At 46.7% G+C, this 21,914-nt stretch overlaps 2 protein-coding genes and 1 non-coding gene across 4 annotated transcripts in view; 1 reads left to right on the forward strand and 2 right to left on the reverse strand.

Moving 5' to 3' along the window:
* Nucleotides 1-10,107, reverse strand: part of TESMIN (testis expressed metallothionein like protein) — a 37,518-nt gene extending 27,411 nt beyond the window's left edge. Inside the window, exons 1-4 of the mRNA XM_063095917.1 lie at nucleotides 9,673-10,107; nucleotides 5,895-6,050; nucleotides 3,694-3,814; nucleotides 1,745-1,818 (exon numbers count right to left, since the gene is read on the reverse strand). Of these exons, the coding sequence (XP_062951987.1) occupies nucleotides 1,745-1,818; nucleotides 3,694-3,814; nucleotides 5,895-6,050; nucleotides 9,673-10,107 (786 nt within the window). The remainder of the gene's footprint in view (nucleotides 1-1,744; nucleotides 1,819-3,693; nucleotides 3,815-5,894; nucleotides 6,051-9,672) is intronic.
* Nucleotides 10,108-12,728: 2,621 nt separating this feature from the next.
* Nucleotides 12,729-21,914, reverse strand: part of CPT1A (carnitine palmitoyltransferase 1A) — a 56,959-nt gene continuing 47,773 nt past the window's right edge. The window contains exons 15-19 of one of the 2 annotated variants that reach the window (XM_063092812.1): nucleotides 18,340-18,474; nucleotides 16,788-16,940; nucleotides 15,974-16,087; nucleotides 15,663-15,755; nucleotides 12,729-14,964 (exon numbers count right to left, since the gene is read on the reverse strand). In XM_063092812.1, the coding sequence (XP_062948882.1) occupies nucleotides 14,878-14,964; nucleotides 15,663-15,755; nucleotides 15,974-16,087; nucleotides 16,788-16,940; nucleotides 18,340-18,474 (582 nt within the window). In that variant the 3' untranslated portion in view covers nucleotides 12,729-14,877. The remainder of the gene's footprint in view (nucleotides 14,965-15,662; nucleotides 15,756-15,973; nucleotides 16,088-16,787; nucleotides 16,941-18,339; nucleotides 18,475-21,914) is intronic. The other variant, XM_063092813.1, reaches the window with a different exon arrangement.
* Nucleotides 17,712-17,811, forward strand: LOC134377479 (small nucleolar RNA U13). Its single transcript, XR_010023520.1, has one exon. It is a non-coding gene; the product is annotated as a small nucleolar RNA U13 (small nucleolar RNA).

Here is a 21,914-nt window from a genome sequence, read left to right on the forward strand (position 1 = left end):
TGGCCCCAGGCGATTTCATCACTGTGTGAACATCATAGTGTACTTACACAGACTGAGATGGGGTGGCCTACCACACAACGCCAGCTCCGTTATAATCTGATGGGACCACAGTCACATATGCGGTCCGTTGTTGACCGAAACGTCACTATGTGGCACGTGACTGTATTATCATCTGAGAAATATTTATTTACTCATTCAACAAATATTTAACTGTATCTAAACTCACTCCCTTAGAGATCTCATCTATGCACAAGGCTTTAAATGCCGTCCATGTACTGGCGACTCCCAGCTTCATCCCTCCAGCCCAGATCCTCTTCCCTCTGAACTCCGACACCACATCTACACCGGGATGCCTGAGACACCTCCAATTTACCACGTCCAAACGGAACTCCCAGACACCCTCGTGAAACTTGCCTTATCTCGTCTGTGTTGATGGAAACTCCACCTTTCCGTTTGTTCAGGCTGAAGATCTTGAGGGCATACTTGACTCCTCTCTTTCCCTTACATCCCACATCCAATTCCTCAGCAAGTCCTGTTAGCTCATCCTTCAGAGTATCCTGAGCAGCTCTTTCTCACCATCACTACTGCTACCACCTGCTCGGAGCCACCATCCTCTGTCACCAGGATTGTCGCAAATGCAGCTTTCCTGCTCTCACCTTGACCCCTCCTCCCTGCCAGCCCCTCTTCCAGCAGAGTGAACATTGACTTCCTTCCTGCGACCCTCCCCTCACTCACTCCATCCCAGCCCCACTGGCCTTCTCACTGTCTCTACAGAGGCATGGCCCTACCTGAGGCCTGGGCTGTTCCCTCTGCCTGCAATGTTCTTCCACTCTCTCATCTCTTCAGAGACTTTGCTCAAATGTCACCTTCTCAATGGAGCTGTGACCACTCTGTTTAAATTTGCAACTGGCCTTCTTCCCCACAAAACCCCCATTCTCCCACTTCCCTTCCGCTGTTCTCCTAGCACATGACATAATTTACTTATTAGATATGCTTATTGTCCATCTCCTGCCCTAAAATGTAAGCTGTAGGAGGGTAGAGTTGTGTGCTGTGTTTTGTTTTGGGGGGTTCGCTTTTCTCACTGATGTAACCCAAGTGCTAAGACTAGTGTCCGCCCTGCTGATGGGTGAATGAATGCTCTCTATGTGGCAGGTTTGTGCCAGTTCTCAGTTTATAGAGATGAACAAGGCACACACAACCTCTGCTGCCATGGTGCTTGCATTCCCTTGGACAGATGCAGACGAAACCACGCAACCAAAAACATAAGATAGCGACAGTGCTGTGCAGGGAATGAGCGGGGTGCTGTGACTGTCTGGCTGTCTACACTGGGGAGCAGGGAAGGCTCTTCTGGGGAGGTAACATTTTATAGCAAGACTGGGGAGACATCCGTCTTCTAATTATGTGTAATAAGCACATATTGCGGTGTAATCATAAAAGCAGATTTTTAAAAAGCATTTCCATAGCACTGAGGAAGGTGAGGGATGTTCGGGGCTGTGAAGGACAAGTCCAGCGAGTGGGGAAGAACAAGATGGGCTCGCAGAGCTGCAAAGAACGTGCCTGTGATGTACTCATCCTTCCCATGGCGTCGAACATGGTGCACAAGGGTGGGCACTTGGTAAAGGTCTTGTTGTTGATTTTTACATGAAGGATAAATTATTATTTCCTGAGTAATTCCAACTGCAACAATCGAAATTTCAAGAGACAATAATGCCCAATTGTATTTTTTATTGAAACAATGACTCACTTGTGTAATGAGATTTAATTTTGCTGGTACTGGCAAAAATCTTCCTACTAAAGTAGTCATTGGTTTAGGGACATCTGTAAGGAAGACAATTAAAATTAATTGATAGTATAATTGTTCCTCTTCTACTAGTACATGGAAGAAAGTACAAAAATGTACTATGGATTTATCATGAGCGAAGCTACTTAAGCTTATCTTGATCCTATTTATGTTTTTTATTCAATAAAACCTTTTCGGTCAGTATTTTTCACTGATTACACACATTGGGTTTTTTTTTTTTGGTCATAAAGCTACTCGACCTGAGCTTCCAGGGATAGTCTACTAATGCTAAAAAAAAGTGTTGCTAGTGCCCAGATTCCCAAACTGTGTGCCAAGGTGCCCTGGGGTGCCTCCACAAGGTCACCAGGACACCACTGGATATTTTACATTTTCAAAGAAAGCCCAGCGACTTCTGTTGGACACCACAGTGAACTACATTCAATTTATGTGTATTCTCTTTTTCAGATGGTTACTAAGTTGTTAGGATATAAATATTCATTAAGCTATTTGGACCAAAACTACCTAATACTGGAACTGATACGTATTTTTTTGGCCTAAGGACATCATGAAAAACATTCCTGAGGTAATAAGTGTGCTGTGAACCTCCATGCTGGTAAGTTCAAGTGAAGAGAGCAATGTGTCTTACTCTCCTGAGGCATCCCCCAGGCTGAACGCATTTCCTTCTCTAGACTATGCACCCTTTGAGCAAGGAGACTCAGACTTAGGCAACGGGATGCATTTATTTTATGGTGATGTTTCATATGTACACAGTGTAACAAAGGAGACTGGAGGAGGGGGCTGTGATTGTATGACAAAGAAGTTGAACTAGAGAACACTGTATAAACTCTCTCCTTCTGCGGATCATAAGGCATCAGGATTTCGTCGTGTGCCAGGAGGAAGGGAAATAGGAAAGAACACCGTCCTGCCTCCAGAGAGGATCACAGATGCAGCACTGACCTGCTGGGTACAGAACCAGAAAATCTACAGCTGGAATGTAGCAAAGGGCTTCTTGAGACCAAGGCCCCATCTGCTTCACTGTGGAAAAGTAAATGTCTTGAAGACATTTCTCTGTCCTTGGATAAAGAAACTATCAGGATGGAATGGGGAGAAATGGAGTCATTTTGTTTTTGCCCTGGGCTCCAGGGATTTGATATTGGCTTCAAATTATTGACAAGGTCAGTGAATCATCTGACCAAGAAATGTTCTGGTAAACTCAAGATCTAGAGTTACATGATTATGTGTAGTCCACCTAGAGATCCAAGTTTTCAAGAATTAGTGTATAACTTTTGTTAAACACAATCCTAAAACTATGGCATTTCATCTTTATTTAATAACTCATAAGGCATCTCAGGATAATCAAGTACTTATAGGTCATTTACTACTATTGTGCCAGTTTAAAGAGGTTTGAGTGAATGAATATCAGATAAATCATTTGATAGTTATTTCAGGACTCATGGTGATTAAAGCACAGTGACAGTTCTCACTGATTACATTGAAATGTTTACATTAAAATGTATATCATGTATATCACACCTGAAGAGTCAACCCACCAGGCCAATCTGGGGAAGGCTGATGCTGCAAGCTGGGCACACCCCCTTGTAGAATAACTAACAGAGCCGTGTAGGTGGGAGTCGGCCCCTGTTGGATCACACAGCTCTCTGCAGCTAGCTGGCATGGAGGAGGACAGCTATCCGAGAATTGGAGACACTCAATACAATATCTATAAATTAGTCTATAAAGACACATTATGTTCTATTCTTAGCTCACTAACATGGACTAAGAGGTTAGCCAAATCGCCTGTTTAATAACCTATCTGCCTATTTACTTTTACTCTATATACAAAGCCAAGTATATTCACTTACCAACTTACATATGACATATGAGATAATCTTTTTTATTAATTTACTTTGTACCTGACTGTAGATAATTATTTTGGTCTTGATACTGAGGAACCAAATGAAGTGCTTTTAGTTCTCTCGTGCCAGAATTGTCTATACACAGCATTTGTGTACCCCCTTTCAACTGACATATCACCTAAAATGAAAAATAATGATCAGGTTTCATTTTTAAAAGATAACTCGAGTAATATGAACCTAAATAAACTTAAATCTGAGAAAATAGCTTTAATCCAGAATTCAAGTTATGATGGAAGATAGAAAACTGTAGATCTGTTCTCGATTTCTTTCTCTACAATAGCATGCTTTCTGGAGATACCACAGGGCAGAAAACCTCCCAGAAGTGTTTCCTGAGCTACTTTAGTGTGCTAATAGAAGTGCCTGCTCCTGTCTTTTTCCACATGTGTCTGGCCATTGAGATTTAGTTGAATGTCAGGGATCACGCACCCACACTTCCTTCACCCTGTCCTCGACTCCACAGTCCACAGCAACAGGACAGTGGGCTGCTCTAGCGAACGTCGGACCTGTTGCACCTGGGTAACTCCAAGAGAGACCGTGTCCCCCTGATTCCCTTTCTGTAGCTGGTCACATACTTAGAATAATCTTTAGTGCTACTACAGTTGTTCTTTCCTGCTACATGCACATGCTATTATTTAACACGTGAGTTTTTTTTAATGTCCATTTATTAAATTTCCTCCAAGTACAGCTAAGAAAGGTTAATCCAAGAACTGGAAAATTCAAGAATCTTCCTGGGCCTTACTAGCACTGTCAGATCCCAAGTTGGATTCCAATCATAAACAAATTCTCAGTGAGCCAGCTGAGACCGTCAGTCAATCCCTTGAGTACAGCAAAAGCACTGATGGAGCTCACCGTGTGCCCGGCCCTGTCTCAGGCCATGTGGCATGGACACAAAGGCAAGAGACATGTGGTTCCTGACAACAAACTGCTGCCAATTCCACAACCAAATGGAAAACCTGTGGTTTCTGCCCTTAAACTTCTTATAATCTAGACAGGAAAACCCAAATAGGCATAAAGGACCAGTGTTATCAAAACAACACACTTGAGCCTAAGGTAGCAGTAAGGTGCAGATCGCTGAGTCAGAACTTCAGATTATCCTGACATTCAATGAGGCCAGCATTGGTGTTCAGCAGGAACTTTATTTGCATTTGGAGGATAAAGTTATAGCTACACACACACACACACACACACACACACTAGGGGAAAGGCTCAGGTGGGCTCTCTAGACCTCTTTCAATTGCACTCTTTTAAATGCCACCTACCCTGGAGCCCTGCCCTGCCCTGCCCTCTGGGTAGTGTGCCAAGACCACCCTGTAGTCTAGTGGAGTCACAGGGCTCTCATCCTGCTGACCTAATCTGGGGGTCCAGGAAAACTCCACTCTTAGAACCCTTGGCCCCGAGTAAAACCAGACACAGAGGCAAGTACTAGTGTATGCCATGACTAAGCCAAAGTTCGTGATGAGCTCATTTTCAAGTATTTCCTTGTTAAAGTCTATACCTTAGAGCTAGGACCTCATTTCTAGGAAAAAAGAACTGCTAAAGGAAAAGTAATATCGGTTCTTTGGACTCTAAGTCCTCATCACAGTGAGATCAGAGTTCTAGATACACCACTCACAACTACAAAGACTAACACAGAGGATGTGCCATTTCTGTTTTCTTATCCATAAAGTGGGGATAACAATAATGCCTAGCCTATAGAGTTAGGAGGATTAAATTAAATAAGAAAGACACAAAAATATCACATAAACCACAGATGTGACTGATTGCATATGCTATACAAGTGTTGGTTGTAATCACTAGGAATTTGGAGACATAAAGGAAGGAAGCAGCCTCTGCCCTGAAGCCACAGAACTTCAACCCACCCTCCACCAATACGCCAAGCCCTATGTCCCCCACTATCCCCAACCCAGTGCCCAACCCCCACCCCTGCATGACTGATGTGACTTGTGCTTAATGAAACCAGCAATGTCCTAATCTCTGGTTTGCTAAGATCAAGCAGAAATGAGAATCTTAAAGGTACAAGGCTCTTTCACCTTGCTGAAAAGTTGAGCTCCCTCTTTTCATAGATGAGACAACCAAAAACACTAATTCAATGAGTGAACAGAATGAAAAATGACTGAAAGAATCTAGTGATTTAGTAATGATAAGGGTCCAACATTTAGTATAATGTTAGTCATGAACATTTTCTTTGGCATAATTACCATTGGGCTTGAGTCTTTCTTAGAACAAGCAGAGGTGTCCTCTGGCTCTTGGGAAGATGGGAACTTGCAGCAGGATTCCTGAGCAAGACGGTTCTGAACAGTTGCTTCCTCTGGATTGTTACTTGGGATAGTACCACCTCCTTCCTTTATTTCAACCTAAAAAAAGCAATCATAATTTTAGAGAACACCTGGACATTGGCTCTTGCCGCTGCATGATGTAGAAAATTTAAATTGGAGTTCTCTGTAAGAGTTACAGTTTAAGGCACAGAGCACCCTTACCCTTAGTGCCTCTCTTCCTCACTGCTGCTTCTAAAGCTATTATTGTCCCTACAGGAGACCAAGCAGGGACAACAAGCCATCTGATCAACTTCACTGGGGACTGAGGACTCTGAGGACCAAAACCACTTGTCCATGAGGTGTGGAGATGGGATTTTGATGTGGCACTTGTGCTGTTTCAAAAATATGGTCTAAGCAAACAAGAAGAGTCCCCAGTTGGTCACATGCCTCTCATGCTGCTTAATCACCCCTACTCCAGTGGAGCTGAAAGCCTACTTGGACCTTTCTGTCACCTGAAATGCCGACCCTTCCTTGCCTATTCTCCAAGGACGCTCATTCGATAGTATTAAATGGTTTTTCCTCAAGAAGCCTGAAGTCCTGGGTGAAGTTTTAGTAAGGATGATGTTTTAGTAATGTTTAAAATGTAATTTATCATTTATAATGTATTTATAGTAACATTTATTATTACATGGTAGCCCTTTCCTGACTTAATAGTAGGACAATAATATGAAAGGTGAGAGCGGGAATAACTGCCTGTTTTGTTTTTAAGTGATCCTCTGCAACAACTGTCAACTCCATGATACACCAGCAAGATTGCCAAAAATAGGGAGAAATAAAATGATACTACTGAAAAATCAATGGTATTAAAAAACCTAAAAAGTCCCAATGGTTAAAAAAAAAAAACAAACCCATCGGAATTGAGTGTTTCAAAATTGGGATGCTTCTTTTTAAAGTTTGATGAGAATGTAAGGAAGATCGAGAAGTGGCTCCCACTCGGCATCATCCCTGCCCGCCCCCTTGACCTCCACCTGCCCAGGCTGGCTGTTAGAGAGCACACGGGAGTCTCCCCAGAGGCCAGGAGGCAGGTCAGAAAGGCCTTCCAAAAAGATGATTCTAAGGTAACATTCTAAAGACCTCACATAAAATCACAGAGCAGGTATCTACCTTTCAAAATGTGGATGTTGACTGAAACTTAAGAGATCGTTTAACCTAAGAAAATCAGAGGCCCAAACAAATAATAACCATTACTATGTACAGGCAAGTCACTTGCACAGCAGACTAGTATTTAGGTATAAATCTTAAAAGAAATAGAGGAAAGTTTAACTATATTTCAAGTTATAACTTTATTTAGATATTTCAAACTTTATAGAAATATAGAAAATTAAAAATTTTCTTCTGCTTTCTGCTTTGGGGAACTTGCCATGCACCTGCCATCAAAGTTTAGATTAATTTACTTCCCTGTAATCAAGAAATACTTAGGTAAAAAATGTATCATTTCCTCAGCCCCAGGCAGCTAATGTCTGAACTACTTATATTGCAGTAAAATTCTGTTTTTATGGAATGGATCTAAAAGAAGGTCAATATGTGGGAATGAATTTCTAGAAAAAAGAAATTAGCAATTCACCCTGAATGTTTACTGGAAAGTAATTCCACTCTGTTTAAATAAACATGTCCATGCTGTATCTTTTTCATTTTATGAATCAGGAAATAGTCAATAAAAATTCAAAAAGCAGTCTCTTCTTCACTTTGTCAAACCAGTAATCTGTTAAAATTGGAGAATTTTACTATCTTTAATATTAGCTAATTCCCTTCCCTGTTCTGATTAATGCTCACTGACTCCTTTGGGAAGGATGGGAAGCAAGCTAGGACCAACAAGCAGAAGGTGCTGGGACATGAGTTCCACTGGGAAGCAAAATGGAGTTTCTAACATTTCGAACCATGTGAAAAAGGTACTAAGGAAGACCTCTGTGCTGGGAGAAGGCTGGGGGGACTAGATGTGCTCTCCGGTTCCGCTAAGGACAAACTGAGAGGAGGGCGGAGGCCCCAGCCTCTGCCCCACCTTTTCCTTTACACAAAGGAGCAGAGGTGACAATGTAAGAAAACCAGAAATCCAAGCTCCTGCTCCTGTGGCTTATGAGATATGAAGTCAGACTCCAGCCATGTCAACACTTGTCTAGAAGATGTTCCACTAAGGCTTAATCTATAATGGACAAGTAATCTAGTTTTCCAAGCTGGGTCCTTGTGTGGGGTCAGTGCACATTTTCTTGGAATCCTTTGTTTCCTTCAAAAACTGATTTTGTTTAGTTTCAGCAAGAACAGAACAGAAATTTACCAGTGGTTATCCATAGCAAAAGAGGGCAGTGAGCTAAGAATTAGCAAGAACTTATTTAGACTCTGATTCATATTACATACGCTTCAAGAACAATCACTTATTAGCAAAGACAAGATTAATATCTTGATTTGAAGGCTTAACAAACGCAAGTATTAACAGAGTCCTTGCTGTGAATTACAAGACTGATAAATTTAAAGAAAAACATGTGAAATGGAAACACACGAGCCCTCCATCATACTGCATTTGTTTTCACTGATGCGAGTTACTCAAACATAAATAGGGCTTCTTTCCTGATGCCAATGATAGCAACCGGCCAGGGCTTAACACACTTTCGAATTTTTTCCCTCTCTTTCCTTGTATGCTATCTGCATGGTTAGGCCAGCCTTGAAGCAGGGACCTAGGAGGTAAATCACTTTCAGGAAGAGGGCTTGGCAGGATGGATGCGTCTTGGATTACCAAGGGGATGTGCCCTGTCCGAAACTACGGAATCCAGTGAGACTACTGATACAGCAGGTGCTCAGTTTCCCTGGGTTTGGTTTCAGGACACACCTCTAGATTTCCAGCCACTCCCTGAGGTCTCGGGCCCCCTCCTCTGGACTCTCCCTTGGAGGAAAGGCACTACTGCAAGTTAGACCTTTTTCACCACCAACACAGGGAAAATGAGACCACAGAGGGCTGGTTTATGCTAATCCAGTGGCTGGGCGTGCTCAGTAGAGAGCACAGAATATTCTTGAATATGCCTGGTGCGTGTGTTGCGATTTGACCAGTGAACATGCTCCAGAAAGAGACCCACTGAGTACGTGCAAGACTAAATATTACCTAACTGGGAGCCACCCCCTTAGCTGAATATTCATTAGATAGAGAAACTGTAGAAACCTAATCTCAGCGGAAGACAGGGCTCACTTTCCTGGAGGCAGCTTGTGCTTCGCTGGCATGGAACTTGCTGTCAGCAAGCGGCTGCTCACTCTTTTGAGCCAGCCTGCACTTTGTACTGAACTTTATTTTTTCTTGCTTTTGTTAGGCTTGATGTCTGTCCTGAACTTGCTTTTGTGTTAAACTTGGTGCGGGCCCTGCTCAGTCTCCAGAGCTAGGCTGCACTCTCTCCGTGGAACCTGTATTCTTATTTATTTTATTAAATTCGTTCTCACGGTCTGCTGTGACTCTGCCCTTGAATTCTCTCCTGGGGCGGAGTCAAGAACCTGGGAGGGGAACGGGGCGGGTTGAATCTGGGCCCGCCACCCCACCTCCGACCTCAGTAGGATGTGTAACCAGGGACGCTGGTGACCCAGGAAAAACGCTCGCACTGACAAGTCTCGGTACAGCCAGCGGACTCACGGATCAGTCTGGAAAGGGGTCAGGTATGGTGCCCAACTCCCAGGGGGCTCTTACTGGAATCACCTGGACTCCGGCCTGGGCGGCCCCGTCCCTGGCCCAGGTGCCCAGGGGCACGACGTTGGGGCCGCGGTAGGGGGTCAGCAGCGAGGACAGCAAGTGCAGGCAGAAGGCGGGCGGCTGCGGGCCCGCGGGCTCGGGGAGCGCCGGGTGGCCCTGGTCGTCCGCGTCCGCCAGGAGCTCCGCCTTGGCCTCGCTCTTGCCGTCGGCGCCCAGCCCGGGGCTGAACGCGCGCAGCAGGGGCTCCGTGGGCTCGGCGGCGCCCAGGTAGGCGTCCTGGAAGCCGGGGAACTCGGCGTCCTCGTACTGCGCCCCCGCGGGGGCCTTTGGGGCCACGTTTTCAGAAAGAAACGGACTCTCCGGGCTGAAGAGCTCCGTCACCAGGTCGTCGTCCGGGCCGGACATCCCGCCGAGCAGAGGGGCCTCTTCCATGGCGCCGAGGGGACGGCGGGCCGGGCATCACCCCGCAGCCTGCTCGCGGCGGGTCGGCGGGGGCCGCGCACCTGCAACGACACGGCCCGCTGAGGCGACGCGGCCCCGGCCAGGGGGTGTGTCGCCTCCAGCAGGGCCGTCTGGGGAGGGCGTCCCGGGGACCCCATCCCCCTCCCCGCCTTGCAGACCCGAGGCCCCCTCAGGGGGACACACCTGGGGCCGCCCTGGCTGCCGAGGGCCCGATACGGGGACCGGGCGCAGGCCCGGACTCACGCAACCGCGGCCGTTGGCCGTTGGGGAAGTGGGCGGGACCAGGCAGCGGGGCGGAGTCGAGACAGGGCGGGGGCGGGGCTAGGGAGTGGAAGGGGCGTGGCCCGGGCTGGGGCGGGGCGGGGCCAGACCGGGGAGGGAAGGGACCCAGAGACCCGCAGTTGCGGGGTGGAAGGCGAGGAGGGAGCCACTCCAGGGATCAGCCCCTCTAGGCACAGGTGTGGAAACTGAGGCCCGCGGCGAGTATGAGGCAGGGCTAGGTGGGACCCCCTAGCTTGACTTCTGACCTTAGTCTTTAAATACATTTTTTCAGCTCTCAGGAGAGCCGCGGGTGGCCAGGGGGTCGGGGGCTTGCACAGGGGCCCTCCCCACCTCGAGTGCGCTTCCGACCCTTGGGGTCTTCATGTGCAGCTGAAAACCGGGCGCTTCAAAGAGCCCGACGTTGGTGTGGGGGGAGTTGGTCAGGAAACAGGGGTAAAGACCTTGCTCTTGTCGTCTAAGCTAAGCTCTCAACTTTTGGGTGAAGAGTGAGCTGAATCCGTACAAGCACAGGTCAATAGATGTTGTCACTGCTTCGAGAAAACAGGCGACGCTTAGTCTGACCTACCTCACCAGGCAGAGTTCAAGGGATGCTTGGGGTGACCAGGGGGGAGGGCCAGGGCAGAGACTTCCCGTGAGTTCTTAGGTACTGCTTCCAAGTGCAAGTATTGTTTTGGCAAAATAATTAAAAACATCAGCTTTCAAATCTCATTTTTAAAAATTAAATACTTTTCTAAGTCAAAGGATAGAAACCAAGACACGGCAACACTAGGTACTATTTCACTGTACACTTTAGCATTCAAAAAGTCCCCGGAAAATTTTGCTCAGTTGAGAACTCTTAAATTTGGACGGGCGAGGTTAAGGCACTGAAAAGGAACGTAGCTAGGACTTATCTGAAACATTATTCTGGGACATTAGAGTTCACTTTAAAAGAACATAATTAAATTCTCACTGTTGGATTGTTCCTGCCACGTGAGCAACCTAAAATATATTCCAGACAATTAGCTAATTACAGACACACGTGAAGTGAAGGCTACCTGTTGGGCACATCACTGCAACCTGGAGAATTCGGCTCCTATGTGCCTGCGCCATTTCCTCACCTGTAGCGCAGGATTCCACAAAAAGCTGTAGTGGCTTCTGCGGATTAAAATTAGGATAGCTTTTTTCTGTGATACACTACGTAAACTCTCCTACGAAAATATCTAGATATTACAGATAAAGCTGACGTTCCCTTGAGCACCGTACCATCCCCAATCACGCTGCCTTTCGAGAATCACTGTTAAGCGTGTTGTGTATCTTTTCAGCTCTCTCTGGGTACTTGCGTACCTGTGTGTAGATGGTCTTATGCTCATCTTATGGCTGGAATAATTACATCATGTTCAGTGGCAGGATTGAGAATCCAACTCAGTCTTTCTAAATCATAGGGATCTAGAAGGCAGCTGATACAAATTGAAGAGCCCAAGTCAAAAATCGTGAATAGCTTGAGTAGCCTAAGGAAGACATCAACCCACAAGGCCGTACCATTCATTCGCTCATTCGTTCACCAGACATTTACTGAATAGCATCATGCCAGGTGTGCACAGCCACCTGCATGAGTCACTAAGCTGGACAGAATCAAGCCTGGAACCTATGTACTTACAGTTCCTAGATGCTCTGCTGGCCCTGCTGGACAGGCCAAAGCTGGCTCTGTCTTGACATTCAGATCTAGCTCAACTCCATTCTAAATCCAATTCTAAATCAGCCTCCCTCCTGTGCCAGCTGCCACCCCACCCCTCCCCACCCACGGGCTTCTTCTTTGCCTTGGAACACTTAAGATCCTTCACCTGGTCAGCTTCTGGCTGGCTTGGTTCTCTTCCTCCTCAAGCTCTATAATAGCCAGAATCTGGTGGGGTCATTGCTGTATTCCCAGTGCCTAGAACAGGTGCTCAAAAAAACCCAAAACAAAACAAAAAGCAAACAAACAGAAAAACCCAACAAACTTGAAAAAACTTAATACTTAATTCATGTATTCATTTAACAGATATTTATGGAGCTCCTACTATGTGTCAGGCACTATTCTAGGCACTGGGGCAAAGGAATGGGTAATAAATGGATATAAAGTAAAAATCCATAGGCTTTTCTTCTGTCAGGTGCATGAACCTAGTGACAGCCACTCTGCCCACTCCTAGGCCTTTTTGGCATACCTCAGTATCTCACCTTTGTCCCCAGGGTCCAAGCTTGGTACCTGGCTTATGATGCCCTTTATTAACAAAAGAGATGGAAACAAATACTGTAGTAGACAGGGATTAATGTTTTATTAATGATAACCTACATTCACACCAGGCATTTCTAAGATCGACATCCAAACAGCATATTGTATTTACATGCACTGGACAGTCCAAGGTAACAATTTCAAACCACGGCTGCATTAAGACTATGGTTTATTCCAAATTAAATTAAATACATAATACTCTTACCTCCCCTTTTCAGCATGTACAATAAAAAACCATTCTTCCTCCTTTTAAGGAATATAAAATTGCATTGATAACTGCACTGATTAGCAACAAATACACTTGAAACATTTAAAACCTGAGAGATGAACCCAAATGTGTTTTAAACACTTACACGTCTACACTCGAATTCACATGTGAACACTATGGTAATAGAGATTGGTCAGTGGTCAGTAGTGCATGATTGAGGTGGCTCTGATAGACACTGGTACCGGCTGCCAGCTTTTGCTTGGAAGCTACGCTTGTCCTGGGCAGAGAGGGCTGTTTCCCCCCAAACTTGCTTGACTGTACACTTTACGGACGATCAGGGTTTTGTTACTGTTGTTTTTTGTTTTTGCTTTTGTCTTTTGTTTTTATTTCTTCTTGCTTTTAAGAGAAAAGAAAATCTTTGGCCCATTTAGGTGGGATTTTTACATTACAAAATATACATAAATAAAACATGCATGTGGTCTTCAGCAAGCATCTTCTGTCTACTCCAAGAGTTCAGCCCTCGCTGCTTTTGTACTGTCGGAGTGCAGAACTCTGAAGGAGGCAAGCCCAGCTGGAACAGAGTGGTCAGAAAAATAAATACATGATTTAAAAAACAGACAGCGAAGCTTGTCAGGACAGCCCGCGGGCAGTGGGAATTTCATTCCATGATGCTTTACTTTTACATGGACTACTGAAGAGGACTCAGTGCACAGTCGCTTTGTGGTCAATCAGATGCTTTCGATAAAGGCACTCCTATTGGGAGGACAGGCTGTATTCACCTAGCACCTGTCACTTGTGACATTCAGTCTCTTGCCAAGATGACACAGCACACTGTCTCCATCTATCTCCAGCTCCTCCAGAAACAAGGGAAGGTCTTCTCTGTCACCACGGGGGATCAGAAATGATCGCACTGGTGTCATAGAGCTGCACTCTCCTGATCCCTGCATAGTTGCCCTCCCCCTTTCTCAGGTTCTGTTCCTTTCTCAGTGGCCAGTCATGCTGTCCTTACTGTCAGTTTGGGCAAGCAGTAACCCTGAGGCACATAGTATATTTCATTCTTCAGTAAATTCTCCAGACACATAGTATTTGATCATCACATACTTGTTCCCTTTTCTGACACATGCCTGTTATTTGTTTTGCTGCTTAACAATGACAGGAACACAGTCCAATCAGAAGAATCCTGCCCCTATAAGGGAATTGGTCATTCTAGGGGAAGGGGAAAACTGGAACAAATGCTTATTTAGGGTTATCCATACTCAGTAAATTGAAAAGAGAACAATATACCCAAAATTCCACTCAAAGACTTCACAAAATAAATCTTTCCTAGGATCTTCCTTACATTTAGGGACTTTCACTGTTAAGGCACTGGATTTTGAAGACAAGCAGGGTCAGTAAAACCAAAGACGTGTCATACTGCCAGCTGCAAACATGGAGAGGCAAACACAGGCTACCAAAACAGATGACAGAGTTACCCACAGTGACAACACCCTGTTCCCAGAAGCACAGACTTTTTGGTTAGTGCGTTACATGTCTGTTAGGTATGAATGTTAACACCGCCAACTTGAACAATTTCTTCTTTTAACAAAACAGCTGTTTATACTGCTCTTATGAAGTTAAATGCCCTTAAGTACCAGATATCCAGTGACCACTGAGAAAGGGTGCCATTTCCAGTTCCAATGTGTGTGAAGCCACACCCCACTAATCCCTAAGTTAACTCAACAATATTTTAATCCCTTCGTAAATACGAGCCGATGCAAAGACTTCAGGGGGACTATATCAGATGTTCCCCAGGTGAGGACAGACCTGGGAGTAGCAGGGCTGTACTTCACACGGTGGAGCCTACGTTCTAGGAAAACAAAACACCTAACCCTTTATGGAAGGAAAACTTCTTGAGTTTTTTAAGAGCAATTTTTTATCCTGAACTATAATTAGGATGAAAACCTATTTTTCATTTGGTTTGTATCAGAAGAGTTCATTCTCTCTTGCAGCATCTCTAATGGAATTAGTTTCTGAAATTAGAATTGAGCCCAAACAAAGCACTGATGTCAATCATTGCTTGTCTCAGGTGCTTTCCAAAGCGATGAGAATCCTGTAATTTAAAAATAAAAAACAAAAACACATTAAAACATGAAAATTCCCACATCGGAAGCCTTTTTATTTGTATTCTGACTCAAAGTTTAATTCAAATTCTTTTTTGCCAATCCTCTGAAATTTGACCTAATGGCTTAATAACTAACTTACAGATTCTGGTGAAATGTTTAGGGGAACAGAGATTGACAGTTTATTTGTTTGTCACAGTGAGCAAATGAATTCCAATTTCTTCTGTTAACAGTGAAATTGACATTGCTTGTCAGGCTATGTACAATGTGGGAAGGAGAATATAAGTGAGGATTAAACGTCCCATGCTAGGAAGGAGGTCACCTGTTCCACTCACAAAGGACACCGCGGACCCCTGTTCTGCCATGTGTTTGTGTCTTAGCCTGTGTGCACTATTCTTAGTCCACCCGCCAATTGTTAGAGGGAGCCTGAAAGTCACAGAAGCATTCCAACATGAAGATCTAAAACCACGGCAACCAGCAGAGGTGAGCATGTTAAACCAAATAGGATATACTTCTTCAAAACTAGGTTAAGAGAATTTTGAAATTCACTTATTAGAAAACATCCCAAACCAAGTAAAAGCAGATAACTGAATTGAAATTTTCTGTCAAATTAAAGATGTGCTCCCTTAAAAAAAAAACAACTAAAAACATCCCATCTTTAGAAAAAGGAACTTCTTTTCATACTTACTGTCTCAGGGCAAGAAAACTTGGAAGAAATGTGGAAATTGATGAGGTTCTCCCCCACAAGAATGTAGGACACACCATAGCCATCATCGGCAACCTACAGAACAAAATAAGTTTAAATTTGTTGTTGGGAAATGAGACCACGTGAAAAAGGAACTTCATAACATTTCTAGGTACGAGACTGCCAGTGAAATTCCTTTGTAATGATATGCCAACATGGTGATGAGGGGTGCTCCGATCCAAGACGGGCCATGAACGTGGCAGATGGGCACATCGCATCCTTCTGTGTATGTCAAAGACACCTGCTGCACTCACCGGTCCGAAGCCCCCTCCGCTGGACACGTACTCTGGGTTCTTCTCCAGGTTAAACAGCTCCACCTGTTGCTGAGGTGTCTGGCTGGTCGATAATCTCCAAGGCTCAGCTAAAACCTGTTGAGTGACACAAGGAAACGTCCAAATGACACTCTTCCTAATCCTGTTCTCTTCTGTCCCCGAGGAACCCCCCTGGGAAAACAAGAAAATGCTTGCTTGGTCTTTTGACCGTTTTAGATGCCAGAAGCCTATGTTCCCTAAGGCCTCGCTGGCTCAGGGCAGTACATGTGCAGGGAGGATGCAGAGTGGGTGAGGGCACCGGGACTGGGGGTGCCAATACCAGCCAGAGAAGATGACAGATACATTAAGGAAGATTCAGCATAGGGCCGGCAGTGTCAGACTAGTATCAGCTCATGAGCCAACTGCAACATTTTCAGGGATTTTTCAAGCTGGTTGTTAATCACAGCCACTATTAAAAATTAAAATTCATAAACTTAGGATAAAATAAATTTTATTACAAAGGATAGACACTTGGAGTTCATCACTTCCCAATTATTGTAGAACATTTTACTATTATCTAAGCTCTAGAGGTTATTTACATATATTAAGTCACGTGGGTAAATCTGATAGCAAAGCATACCAGGTTTTTAAAGAAATGCAGTACTAAAACTGCAGCTCAGATTTTCCATTTTTATGACAGCTGTGCCCACAGACACATTTTTTAAATACCCGTTCCGACTGCAAAGCTGTCCTAATTTGCTGGGTTTTGGTGTAGCCGATAAAATTGAGAGGGCTGCCACGGGAAGACGTGACTTACTTCCTTAAGGAAAGGGGAATCCACAGCGAGATATTTGGACACCACATAAAGGCAGAAGAGATGGCGATCGATGCCAGCACCTGTCATGGCAAGGCGGTACAGGAGCTGGTGCTTTTCAGATGCCATCTTGAATAACTTCAGCCTCTGTTCCATCTAAATGACACGGGACGGCAAGGATATGCATTGGACATTTCAAGCTGTGCGGGACACATCTAGGTATCAAAATGAAAGGGACTGTACCTTTCTCTCCAGTGCTCTGACCAAGCACAGGCGTCCTGCCAGAAGCCCCACCGACCACCTGCCCCACCCCTGCCCCAGAATCGTGCCTTGAATGTGGCAGCCAAGGCTGCTGTGGAAGCCCCTTTGGGGTCCTCCGTGCAACCAGCCTGCCCAGCGTCATTTCTTCTTTGACACAAATGAGATTGCTAAGTAGGCAGGAAAGCTCAGGCTGCAAATTCTCATCACCTGGAGAGAAAGTTCTGTCCCTCCCAGTTCACCACAACGTCACTGTGAGTTGTCAATAACCCTCTAAAGCGGTCTGGCTAGGAACTCTGTTAAAACAGTGCTTCCAGGGCCTTTAAATCTGACTCAAAAAGGCCACTCTAGGTGCTTTTGGGCTCTGTTACAGAAATCACAAAATCAGGGCAACATGACGGCCTCCATTTTTGAAGGCACTAAATGATAGAGTCGAGCCATCTGTCACGACACCAACCGATTCCTCTCCACAGAATTGACAGCCCTTCCAGAATTAAGTTTTCTGCAGAAGAGAGAGCCCTGGTCTCGGCTGGTCAGTGGTAAGTGCCGACGCTCTGGGATCAGGTGGACCTGGGCTCCAATCTGACCTCGGCCACTTGCTAGTCGGGTGGCCCAGCAGTTTGCCAAATTCACCTGCCTCTCTGTTTCTGTATCTGTGAAAATGAACGGATCCTTCTGTGGTTCATGAGCATGATGACTGGGTTTTCACACTATGGTGTGAGGTGTGCCTCCCTCAAACCTTGTGACATCAGTATTTTACCCTCTAACATGAAAAAAGAAAAAGAAAAAAAATGGGGAAAAAAAAGGGAGAAGGAAAAGAAAATGAACCGATACGACTGTATCACAGGGCTACCACGGGGACTGTAAAAGGGGTATACAGATGATCCCATCCCCGAGCCTGGCACACATGGCCCCAGTGTGGCCACGGGCTTTAACAACCCTGAATGGAAGGTTCCCGTGCAATGGTCACCACTCTCTGGCCCTGACACCAACGCTGTGTACTGTTCTGCAGCACCTCCCAGCTATTCCTTTACTCACTTGCTGTGGACCATTCTAATTGAAAGACCCTGATGTGCAGAAGTACAGGGTATAACACGGACCTCTTCGAACACGTCCCTGCCGTCTGTTACCTTTAGTACCTCCTGCTCCCTTGAAAGGAGGGGAGGAAAGGACACACGGAATACGGCCTCGCTGGAGCAGAAGGTAAGCGAATGATGGAATTAGAGAAGCTGGAGCGCCAGCCTCCAGATTCCTCTGATGAGGAGTGCTTCGTGCCCGCGACCGGGCAGCACCTTACCGTCTGCGCTGGGTCCACCATGGCCAGCACGAAGTCGCAGGACTCGGTGGTGCAGGAGCGCACCGTCTCCGTCCTCCCCTCTCGGAAGAGCCGGGTCATGGAGGCCTCGTACGTGAGGCAAAATTTGCCCATGTCCTGGGAGGGGAGAAGGATTTTAGCACCAGGCGGGCCATGCTGGTGGCATGTGAAGCACAAGGAATGACTGCGTGAGGTCAGCAGGGTGCATGGGTTAGGGTCAGCTTTCGTCAGTTTCTATGCGTGGTTGGTCACCTGGCAGCAGACACACGTCATTAGCTTTGGGAAGGGCTGGGGGAGGTGGGGGTTGGTTTCGGGCTAACCTGGGATTCCCTTTCAAGATGCAACTGATGCCAGTGCACAGATTCCTGAGGCTCGCACACCTCGACTGAATCCCCTCTCACTACCCCAACCGCGTGTGGACGGAACACGGTGCCCAGCAGGGAGGTGTGCATGCAACAGCGTGAGATGACTCGGAGACACGAGGTACTGGCGGGAGCTCTTCCATCGTGTTTGGATGATGGATCCAGCAGAAAGAGGGGACAGGGGCAGAGGAATGTCCCTCGGCAGGACGGTGGGAAGGGGTAGCTCATTAGACAGGAGGGGACAGCCTGGGTGGCTGGCAGAGGCAGATGGAAGGCTTCTTCAGAAAGGTCCAATTTCTGGGCAGGTGGGGAGGAGGTGCTGCAAGCTGGAGGGGGGTGTGAGGCAGCACTTAGGGGCATGGAAAAGTGGGTTCCGGGGGGCCCCCTGGAGTCAGTGCTCATTCATCTAAAGTGAGATGAGTCAGCAGCTTGGGTGTTTTTCTCCAGCCGTGCTGGCTTCCCGGGAGCAGGAGCAAAGCAGTGGAGAGTGGACTTAACAGGGTGGTTCCACCAGGCTTGCCAGGCGAGGGAGAGTGTGGCCAGGGAGCTGCGGAAAGGGACAATTACAGGAGGCTGTGGAATCTGCGCCCAGAGAGGAGAAAAGGGAAGACAAGAAAGGGCACAGGGAAGGGGAGGGTGGAGGCCCCACTGGGGTCAAGGAACACTGGCATCTGGGACTAGGAGGAGCTGGCAGCACGAGCCCTGGAGATGTCGTGGCAGCGCAGGTGGGCTCCAGATGGGAGCAGCGGCCGGCAGAGGAAGACACAGAGGCCGAGGGAGCACGAAGCGTCCTACCACCCAGGCTGGCTCAGAGATGACTAGGTTCAAAGTATGGATGGGAAAGTGATAAGCAGCAGTTTGGGGACCCAAATTATCCTGACTGGACACATCCCTGGGTGTCAGGGTGTGCCCTGACACAGGCTCTGGTGGCCCCAGGGTGACAAACCAGCTAATCTCCAGAGGACATTGTGTGACAGGCTGACATATAAATCCAGGAGAGGGTGCCAAGGGCAAGGCTGGACCTCCTGGGCTGCGACCCAGACCTGAGAGGGACAGCGCCTGGCCTGGCTTCCGTGAGCTGGCAGTGGTGTGTGCTGGGCCCAGGACTGAGCAAGGCTCAGCACCAGGAGTGGAAAGAGCTCAGGACCGGCTTGGACTGCGGCAAGCCTGGCTGCCCGCAGACAGGACCCGCTCATCCCTTAGACGCGTGCAGCAGGCTCCTTACAGCCCAGCCGCCGTCCCCTGCAGGGGGGAGGCCCCTGGCAGACAGAAGGAAGCGCCCACGCCACGGGCTGCTGCGATCAGACACCCAACCAGCCCTGCAGTGGGAAGCTTTGAAGACCGTGAAAGCGTACCAAAAGCCAGAGCAGAACAGCACCTCGGGGAGGACCCTGCTGAACCCCCAAGACCTCCCCAGCACAGCTGGCTGTCTTGAGGGGCTCTCCCCGCAGGCCCGCAGGGGCCACTAGGGCTGGCATGACATGCGATTAAAAGCGAGCAGCCGCGGGGTGAGGAGTGTGTGCCCCAGGCGGTGGCGGCTGTCTCCTGCCTTCAGTTTTCCACATTGACGGCTTCCACGGGAGCCACCAACCTACAATGCTCTCCTGTTGACCCATCCGTCTTGAACTTCCCCAGGGTGGGTCAGAGAGGCACTCTAGGGGTGCTAACTCCTTGTTCTCTGTGTTCTGTGCTCTGGCAAGCACAGGCGACCCCGCGTCCTGCAGTCTCCTCGTTACAGGTTATTTCAAAGGGGCTCATTATGAAGAAGTGGGGAAGGGGGGCAGGAGAGAAGGCAGATGGAAGGGTGAGTAGAAATTTCCTATTTTGGTCATTAATAAAGGTTACCTTGACATATATGATGCAATGATTTATTTGAAGTTGATTTTCTAGTGTCAAACTTTAATTGTATAAGTTGTCAGAACAATCATGCATTATACCCACATTTAAAAAAATGGTCATCTCAAAAACCTCTTGGCAAATGCCCTGACTATTAGAGTGTGAGCCCTGCTTAAGCTCAGACCCTGTCAAAGAGCCAAGCCAGGTTACGCCTACAGCATATTTAACCTGCTACGACCAGCCATCCCTGGTAGAGTGGCCATTCATCGCCACCACATTTTCCAAGAAGCAGAATCCAAAGACAGAGACTATAAAGATATCGACATCTACGGTGTTAGAACACAGACCTATTACACACGAGGATTCCTACCACGCAGCTAACTCTTCGGGTTGGTGGGACCTGGCAATTTCTCACCTCTAGTTTCCAAATGGAAAAAAAACAAAACAAAACCAACAACCCCCAAACAGGAAGCAAGTAGCTGTGAACTAGAATTACGACCACGACCCAGCATCTTCACTAGGTCCCATTCAATACATGCTTATGGATGCCTCCTGCTCTGTGGCTGGCAAGCTCCTGGCAAACAAGATAGATCATATCCTTGCCCTCCAGGAGCAAACACTCTAGCAGGAGAGACAGACGGTGACCAAATATGTGACCTCACATCATGGCAGTTGCACTGAATAAAAATAACACAGGAAAGTCCACAGAGTGATGGGGAAGGGGCTATTGTAAACAGCAGACGTGGCACTTAAGCAGCTACCTGGCCTAACCAACCACACCTCCACCCGGGAGGCAGCAATGCCAGGCGGAGGGTAAGTGCAGAGGCCCTGAGGCAGGCACGTGCCTGGCGTATTTAAGAGCAGCAAAAAAAGCCAACGTGGCGGGGCTGGCCGGTTAGAGCACAGTGTTGCTGATAACACCAAGGTCCAGGTTTGGGATTCCATCCTGGCTAGCTGCCAAAAAAAAAAAAAAAAAAAAAAAAAAAAGGCCAGTATGGCAAAAGCAGAGTAAATGAGGTCAAAAGAAGTACTAGAGAAGGCCAGGGGGACAGACAGAGGCCACACCAACAGTTACTAACCTTGGGGACAGGTGAACTTGGTTGGGAAAAACATGTATTTCTTAATTTCCGGTAACCTCAAAGTGAAAGACGGCATTTAGAAGCACAGGCAACAAATCACGGTAATTATGAGCAGTGCCTATGACTCCGAACAGAAAATCACAGATATTTTCATATCAAATCATAGTTGTTGCAGATATCTAGTTCCACATATCATTCTACTCATCACTCCTTCAAAATTATAGCCGTTATCAGACCTACCACTGATCTTATTGTTTAGTAATAAAGAACTGCATTTTTA

Source organism: Cynocephalus volans, chromosome 4, assembly GCF_027409185.1.
Source record: "Cynocephalus volans isolate mCynVol1 chromosome 4, mCynVol1.pri, whole genome shotgun sequence".
Classification (NCBI taxonomy): Eukaryota; Metazoa; Chordata; class Mammalia; order Dermoptera; family Cynocephalidae; genus Cynocephalus; species Cynocephalus volans.